Consider the following 8,796-nt stretch of genomic DNA (forward strand, 5'->3'; position numbering starts at 1 on the left):
GGTGGCTTTTTAAAGCACATGCAAATTTATGGTGATCTTTCTTCTCTTTTATTGGTTCAGGCAGAACATTCCAGAATGTTTTAGTTAGAATGCGTTCGGTATTTTATACACGAAAAATCAATCTAGTTGATAATAATCAATACTGTATTGGGAATAGATGGTATTTTTGTTATGTATGTCCATTAAGTTCCATTTCTAGCGCACTGATTCGTGTATACGTGTAAGCTGTGGTTTGCTTTGTGGGGATGTCCCTCGGTTAGTCCGTAATACTTGCAAATCTGCTGCTGCATGGGCAATTTGTGAGAATAGTTTTGTCTCTAGCGATGGACTGCAATCCATGCCTACTTTTTGCCAACAAAAGATGGCCAAGTGCAAGTCATTCACTTCACTTGATGACGGATCGAGTAAAATGGATTACTCACAATGGCCAGTAAGTGTTAAAGTGGCTTATGTGAAACACCCAAATTATGACTTGGTAAAGCTTAACTTAATATACTATAGGACATAGGTCATTCGGCGTATGTTTGTAAACTTGTATATTGTGCGAATACCCTTAAAACGCTTGTTGTGTGAATATGGTGATAAGATACAATACCGGTATACTTTTACAGGTGTGACTCTCCAAGAATAGTTGCTCTTGTTCAATCGCAAAATACTTTGTTGCAAAGACCAAGTTTGTTTGTTGTTTTGCATCTGGAAAATTGCCCAGATGCGATCATGGAAGAAGAGTTTGATGAAAGGGAAAGTAGTATTCGAAAAAGACATGTGACAGGTTAGATCGCAATATTTTTGTAACGGAAGCAAAAAGATTTGTTCGTATTATTTTATTTATTGCATTTTTATTTTGTTACTAAACAAATGTACTAAACAAATGACATAAATAAGTAAATTTTTTTACTGGTTACAGTATAAAATTTTGGTTAAGTATAGAAATGCACTCCCATATTTGGCTTGAACATTAAAGGATTATTATGTCATAACTCAGTTCATTCAATCCTTCGTATAAACACGCAAATGTGCAATTGTGTACATGATCATTCGAAGCAAATCTAGTTCATGCATACTGTATGAGTTTATCCAGAATTCTGTTTGCACTTGTAATAATTGGCTCATCATTTCACAGTGTTTTTATGCAGCGAAGAATTTCTGGAGCATTACAATTTAAAAAAAGTAAATAAACCTGACCAACTTTTCTTTGTTCTTGTCACTGCTTTTCCACTCGAACGTGTCGTATTGGCAGCAACTACAGAAGAGACTTTCGAATGGGCAAACAAACAGGGCTTTGAAACAGGTTAGAAAAAAATAATGAAAGGTATTTTAGAAGTTTAAAATTATTCAATCTGGGTCTCTTGTACTTTTGCACCTTGAAAAAAATTATGTCTAGATAATTCCCCGGTTCTTTATCCTGGTAATGGAGAGTAAAAGAAAGGAGATCTTTTAATTCAAACTCATACTCATGTGACATTGGAAAAGATAAAAATGATAACAGAGAATTATTACTTGTATTTTATTTGCAACTTAATTGTTAATTTTTTGTTAAAAAGTTAATTTTAAGGTTTATTTGTGCTTTCACCAAACAGATCAATTGCATTTCTACATTAAATTTAAAAGGTTACATACCTATTGTTGTTTAATAATTTATATACCCATTTTTTAGTTTCTTAAGGGCAAAGTGTTCACTGATAAGTTCAACCACTTTAAAGTTTATTTCAATTTAGGTCTGATGGTTGCCAGTACCTGTGATCGATCTTTCCTGGTACGTTGCGATGATATTTTCTTGTCTCGTACATCTTCATCATACGGCAATGACTCTGAGTACGTTCTTCAAAGATTTAAAGAACTTAAAGTGTTGGAATGTTCACCAGTGCAGCAAGGAATCTTTGGCATATACACCTCATTGGTTGTTGTTAATGCTCAGGTATATAATGTCAAAGTCTTTTGCAAGCACAAACTTCTGCTTTCATTAATCCAACGTATATGATTGAACTTTTTTGGCAAAAGGAAGATTCTTCATAACTTTTTTGACATTTTATTATAGGTTGATGGTCAACATGAAGAGACAGAAGGCATCACAATGACTAGTAGCAGAACATTGACCATTCAAGTCGCTGATGGGTTGGGAGCTTATTTAAAAAGTCCTCCTATTCGAAGCCAAAATGGGACAATGTCAATGATTTTTTGCAGGTAACAATTTTTTTTTACTCAGCTTACTTGTTGTGTTGATGCAAAATCGCTCAATAATTAATTTCTGAAATAATAAACATGCAGTTATTCGGACATTTACAGTGAAACTACAGCCAGAAATTCAGAAATTAAATCTGGAAATTTTGTGAAGTTCACTTACGCTGAGCAATTAAAAGAGGAAAATGATGAAATAATAGTATGTATGCTAATACACTTTGTTTACATACGTCTAAAAATGTCAGCGGTTTGTACAACTTTTCGCACTTTATTACTTCTTATCCTAGAGAGGCATTCTGAGAGCAAAATCTTTGATTTTTAAAAATTGTAATTCAGGATGAAATTGAACAAGATTATATTTCCATTGATGTAGAGGAGACAAAACCAAAAGAAATTTATTCAGTAAGTCTGAATTCCTTAAATGTATTTTTTCTTCTGTAATACTGTTCACGCGAAAGAAACATGTCTGCGAGTTGCTTTATCGTGTGTTTTTAGGATAAGAAATCTAGAATTGTGATTATGCAAACCGTTCCTGATGAGATATTTTGTGGTTGTTCAAAAAATGATAAGAAAGGCAACATTTCACAAACCATCAGCAGTAAATGTCTGCAGACAGTGCGAGTGAGCCCATCTCTTTGGTTTAACTTCATTGGAAAAGAAAATATTCTTCTGGCAACACCATTGAATGTTTCTATACAGGTAATCAGACATTGCTTGCTGTTTAATACTCAAATTTAAAAATAAATGCTAATACGCATTTGTGTTAGTTAAGTTTTTATAAAAATCAAAGTATATTACTAATTATTATTATTATTAACACTAATAATTAATTTTAGAAGAAAATTCAACAGAGCTTAGTTAATTGGATCAAGGAATTTTCTTGTATTACACCAGTGTACGAATCATCAGCTTTATCTATAGGGACTTCCTGAATTGAATTCTATTATTGCGCTATTAATTTTAAACTGTAAACAAACGAAATTTAGAATTATATAGTTATCTGCTACAGACAATTGTTCCGTTCTCCTCAGATATCTCAACTTTCGAAAGATGACGACCCCCTATATGCTCGGCAGATGAACTTATCTATGGTCTTATCTCCAACCTACCCACCAGCAGGTGTTTTTGACAAGTGCCTGGTGAAAATGTTTCAAACTCCACAGATTGTCAAACTTGGGGACATAATCACCATTAATGTGGAAGGTAACTAGGATTTTAAAAAGTAATAATGTAGTTTGATCGATGCAGCTCTTAAAACAATTTTATCCTGACTGAATATGACTCCTCTGTGGTTTTAATGAAAAGTTTGTTGAATACTTAAATATTTAGATTTTTGCAGGTGACTGCGACTTCTCTGAAGCAGCAGACATCAAGAGTAGCAGGTTGGTAAAATTAGATCTTGGTAAAGCTTTTGTGTTGTCACATTGTCTGGAATAATATAATTAATTTTAGTAATTTGGAATTTTTTAATGTTCAGTATTTTGTTATTTTAGAAGGTTATTATGTCATATGTATGGTTTTGTGCCCATGTTATCCTACCATCTCATTGCACCTTAGCATTAACGTCTTCCTTATTTTAATCTCTTTGGGCTTGGTTTCTTTTCCCATTCATTAGTTGTTTGTAAGCATGACCTCTCCTTGCACTATAACGGCTAGCATGGCACTCCGTCAAGTTGATGTCGAATAATAAACTACCTGCGTATGATACCTGCTCCCAAACCTGTCAATTGTAAACTATTAAGAGAGTCAATTAATTAGGCCATTGTTAGATGACTTTAATTTTTACTATTTCTCTTTATCAAAATGATGAATCCACCACCGCAATAAATCACTTTCCTTTTAATTGTTTTCAATTCTTTCAAATGATTTTATTAGATGCAAGGTCATACACTACAAAGTTATGGGGCTTGGTGAAGAAATAAGCAACGATCGATGTTATTTGGTTGATACCAAACACACATCCATATACCAGGTACCACTTTTATTTTTTGTCACATTTCGCTTGCCTGGTATTGTAAATTATCTGATGGTTCTTGCTCTTCTAGGAAGGTACAACCAATTCCTACATCCCTCACTTAAAATTGGCTGATCAAAAACTAGCATATTCTGGCAAAAACGTCTGCTGCATTCCAGGACTAAATAAATATGCTAATCAGTTACGTGACATCATGACACCTTATCTGTTACCTAAGGGGTGAGTCTGACAAATTTTGGGTTGCGGTAACCGGTTGCTTGCAGTGAAAACGTGGACAGTTATTTGAAAATCGTAAAAGCCTGTTTGCTTTTTCAGTGTATGAATTAACATTCAGCTTGTTTTTTTTAGCACTCTGGACCATGTATGTAGTGTGCTGCTGTCAGGCCAAGGAGGGTGTGGAAAGTGGAGCATTGCCCAGGGTGCAATGCAGTCTTGCAACTTACATTTAGTTAAAGTTGATTGCAGGACGCTGGTCAGTGACACACCTGGGGCCAGTGAGGCTAAGATTAATGATGCCTTTCGAAAAGGTGACTTTTTACTTCATTGTTTTTTATTTACTGTTGAGTCCTGGTAAAGTAGTTGTACTTTTAAATTACGTCGATCAGTCAAGTTGGAGGCAAAATAAAAACGTAAGTTGAAATTTTACCGATTTTTAAACGAAGCTGAACCTAGAAAAGTATGATACTTAGCTAGTAGCTCCCTGTATTTTATCCCCGTTATTTGTGCCAAGTTTTATTTTACTTATATTTCATTTCACTGCATGTACGTTTCACTCATCGCAGCCTCTCTTTATGCTCCCTGCGCCATTCTCCTATCTGACATTGATAGCATTGGAATAAACAGAGAGACAGGAAGACCGGACAACAGAGTTTGTGCTGCTTTGTGCAAGGCAATCAACAACCTGCCATATTGCACCGAAGATGAAGCCCTATTTCCCGTGGTCGTGATTGCGACAACCAACGACAAGTCAAATGTAGTTGCTGACATCAGAACACAATTTTTGCACCAGGTTACATCACTTTATTTTTCCTTCCTTAAAAATGCTTATCATGAGTTGCCGGCGAAACCTGTAAAGCTAAACCAAAAAATGTGGACATTTCATAGATTGATATTGAAGCCCCAACTGAGGGTGAGCGCTTTGACATGATTAAAAATGCTTGTGGACGTCTTGTTGTCTCCCGCGATATGAACTATCAGTGGATTGCCAAGCACACTGCTGTGAGTTTTGTTTTTATAACTTTGTACTGTATTAAAATTGGTCAATAATTTTGTTGTTTTGTTATACCTGAAACAGGGGTTTGTCTTGGGCGACATCTGGGAATTAATGCGCAAGACAGTGCAAGCTTCCCATGCTAGACTGATAAGGAAATGGTTAGTGCATTAGTTGTTAACGTTGTTCGTATACAGATACAGCATATCAATCCTAGGGCATGAGATTTGGGTATATTTGATCGTTGTGTATTAATTAGCGACGTAATGAAGTCCAATATGTATCAGTTACTGTCATATAAAGTTCTCTCTCAGTTCTGTGGGTACAAAGTTGACTTGGAGAGATGAGCAATGTCTGTGCATGGCTGGTGTTACCTCAACTCATGAAGATGTCAGGAAGGCACTGGAACAGATGCAGTCTGACCGAGCGGATGCTATAGGAGTGCCAAAGGTAGCTTAACTGCCCTTTAGCTCTACTGTACTAAACTGCCACTACTTAACAGTTTGAAAGAATAACTAATCTTTTTCAGATTCCAGAAGTAAAATGGGATGATATAGGAGGTTTGGAGGAAGTTAAAACGCACATTCTCGACACAATCCAGTTGCCACTTGACCATCCAGAATTACTTTCAACCGGTTTGCGAAGGTCAGGTGTATTGTTGTACGGGCCTCCTGGTACTGGAAAAACTTTGTTGGCTAAAGCAGTAGCATCACAATGTTCACTGAGTTTCCTAAGTGTCAAAGGTAACAGCCTGTAATAAACACACTTCTTCCATCCTGTTTAGCGAAAAGTATTAAATTTTGATCGTTCTTAGTACAACGTTTACTCTGCGCGTGTGCAACTGTGCATGTTACAGACAGAATAGGATAAAAGTGAATCTCCAATCTTTAGGGCCGGAGTTGATCAATATGTATGTCGGCCAAAGTGAAGCAAATGTACGGAGAGTTTTCCAAAGAGCAAGAGACGCTGCCCCATGCGTTGTCTTCTTTGATGAACTCGATGCTCTCGCTCCTAATCGTGGAAGAAGTGGGGATTCAGGTGGAGTTATGGACAGGTAAATTTCTTATATTATTACCCAATATCTACAAAAAGCTCAAATTAATTCTAATGTAGCGGGTGTTATGTCATCCAGTTGATAACGAGCTGTGGTGCACTTAATACATATCATTGTGTATTGTCTAGCTATTTCAGAGATCTACACCAAATAAGTTATACAATAACCAACTTATTTTGTTTTAGAGTGGTTTCTCAGTTGCTTGCCGAACTGGACGGAGTGAACGCTGCTGAAGACAAAGACAAGCAGATCTTCATCATAGCAGCATCCAACAGACCGGACCTCATTGATCAAGCCCTTTTAAGGCCGGGAAGGTAACGATGATTATGTTAAGGCATACATCTGTTGTTGTAATTGGTTATATGTAATGTTTTGTATGGCAAAGGCTAACGTGATTGCAAAGACTCGTGTTGAAGAGATAGTATCCGTTATTCTCATAGGTTGGACAAGTTGATATATGTCGGCATCAGTGAGAATCAGGTTGACAAGGTTAAAGTCTTGAAAGCACAAACTAGAAAGTTGCACCTTGCCCCCGAGGTTAGTGCGGTCATTTCGACTGTATTGGTAGGCTGCCAGCAGGCTCGGTTTTAGTTTGAACATTGCAACATTTTTTATTAATTTTGCATCTCATCCTCAAATCCTAGGTCAATTTTGATGAAGTGGTCAAGGTGTGTCCAGCCAATATGACCGGTGCTGACTTTTATGCCCTGACCACCGAAGCTGCGATGAACTCTGTGAGGCGCAGAATAGCTGACCTCGAAGCAAATAAGGATGCGAGTGCTGCAGAGCCGTGTCTTGTGGAGCAAGATGATTTGCTGGAAGCTGCTGCCAACATTGTTCCATCAGTTAATAGCGAACAAATAGCTAATTACAAGCGTGTTAAGGCTGAAATGGCACGCTAATGTTTTGGTTTCATTTTAATTGTTTAAATTTGATGCAGTGCTGCTCACCATGGTGCAATTAAATTTTTACTTTATTTGAGAAATTCAACCTTTGGCATTGCCGCAGAGTAGAGCATGCGTATGAGTTGCTTGGACAGTTGGAAGTGCATTGCGTTGGATTTTTTGATTTTACACGCAGCGATGAAAGAGTGGACAATTTAAAAAGAGGTTTATTACAATGTGTGAGGAAGGTGGTCGTTCATTTCGATAATTGATCCTTATGTATGATTCAACCTATGGCAATGTAATTCAAGGACTATTCAACCCACAAATGTTGGTTGGGTCATCCTGGGTTGAATTGACCTGAGACCGCTGGGGAAAATGTTTTTGATGAAGTTCATTAACCACTGACATGGAGATAGCATTTTGTCAGCCAGGTCTTGTTGGATAAATAAGGAAATGAAGAAGATTGCAATAATAAAAAAAAAAACATTGCAAGTAATAAGTTTGGTTTTGTGTTTTTTTATGACAAAGAAAAACGTCACTTGTTTTAGTTGTTTGTTTTTTTGAGTTGATTTGTCTATTACGCTGAACGTAATAGTTAACGCTTTCTAGGTTTGGTGGCCGTGCTAACCTCTATCGATTTTGCACCACTACAACCAGGGTTGTAACCAAGTCATTTCTGACTCAAGTCATTTTGAGTTGTGACTTTAGTCAATATCAGTTGTTGCTCAAGTCGTGTAGGAAATACCTTTCAAGGTAAAAATATTTTGACATCACATTGTGCGTTAAATTGGTTGCCATAAGGTCATAACTGCCTACAAATTAGTCTGGTTGATACTTTTTATGAAGACTTGTAGTTTTTTGAAAGTGTTGCGTTTTTATTACATAAAAACAGTGGTGGGATTCAGATATTTTAACACCCGGTTCTCTCACTAGCAGCATGCCATATTAACCCGAGGCTAATATATATATATAGACCTATACATACGCTTGTTAACAACCGGTTCGCGAAAGTCATTAAAATTCCAAGAACCGGCTGAATCCCACCACCCCATAAGGAGCCCTCACAATCGTCATAACGCGAATCGATTCATTCTTGCTGACTTTGAGTCGAGTCATTTAGGACTTTTGACTCGAGTCATCAAAAAATGTGACTCAGGTCAAGTCAATGACTGAGTCATTACAAGCCTGACTGCAACTTGCACGTTTTAAACCTTTGCGATCCCCCTTTTTTTGCTCGTTGATTATTTGTGAGCGTATCATTCTTGTTTTGGCTTTCCGTAACAAAGTTAGCACCATTCTTTTTCCCTTCCCACAGTCAATGGCGAAAGATACTTTATATAGTACAATTCGACAACGCCACCCTCACCGTTTATAAAACTTATTACTTGAAACGTTGTGAAAAGGACTGAAGAGTTTCGTGGTGTCGGTAGGTTAGTGACCCTGCCCGATTTTTTGCTTGATCAAACTTAAGTGTTGTGGAGGTTAGGTA

General features: G+C 36.9%; 1 protein-coding gene across 2 annotated transcripts; it reads left to right on the forward strand.

The window, feature by feature from the left end:
• Positions 1–261: 261 nt before the first annotated feature.
• LOC143461719 (peroxisomal ATPase PEX6-like) lies at positions 262–7,405 on the forward strand. 2 transcript variants are annotated; one of them, XM_076959556.1, is made up of 22 exons: positions 262–430; positions 612–772; positions 1,124–1,291; positions 1,719–1,918; positions 2,039–2,184; positions 2,269–2,380; positions 2,518–2,583; positions 2,677–2,880; positions 3,213–3,384; positions 3,521–3,563; positions 4,057–4,153; positions 4,227–4,375; positions 4,505–4,683; positions 4,939–5,165; positions 5,261–5,374; positions 5,451–5,527; positions 5,681–5,816; positions 5,896–6,109; positions 6,258–6,420; positions 6,606–6,734; positions 6,861–6,957; positions 7,065–7,405. In XM_076959556.1, the coding sequence occupies exons 1-22, from the start codon at positions 324–326 to the stop codon at positions 7,320–7,322; spliced, it is 3,219 nt and encodes a 1,072-aa protein (XP_076815671.1). In that variant the 5' UTR covers positions 262–323; the 3' UTR covers positions 7,323–7,405. The 2 variants fall into 2 exon arrangements, with proteins under 2 accessions (XP_076815671.1, XP_076815672.1); XM_076959557.1 differs by having other exon boundaries at positions 264–430; positions 2,287–2,380.
• Positions 7,406–8,796: the final 1,391 nt, after the last annotated feature.

Source organism: Clavelina lepadiformis, chromosome 6 (assembly GCF_947623445.1).
Source record: "Clavelina lepadiformis chromosome 6, kaClaLepa1.1, whole genome shotgun sequence".
Taxonomy (NCBI): domain Eukaryota; kingdom Metazoa; phylum Chordata; class Ascidiacea; order Aplousobranchia; family Clavelinidae; genus Clavelina; species Clavelina lepadiformis.

What these genes read in the sequence shown, in the direction of transcription:
- LOC143461719 (XM_076959556.1), top strand. Translation starts at nt 324, where the DNA reads ATGGACTGCAATCCATGCCTACTTTTTGCCAACAAAAGATGGCCAAGT. An exon ending in TGGATTACTCACAATGGCCA is followed by an intron (nt 431 to 611) that starts GTAAGTGTTAAA and finishes ATACTTTTACAG; the next exon opens with GTGTGACTCTCCAAGAATAG. An exon ending in CATTGAATGTTTCTATACAG is followed by an intron (nt 2,881 to 3,212) that starts GTAATCAGACAT and finishes CGTTCTCCTCAG; the next exon opens with ATATCTCAACTTTCGAAAGA.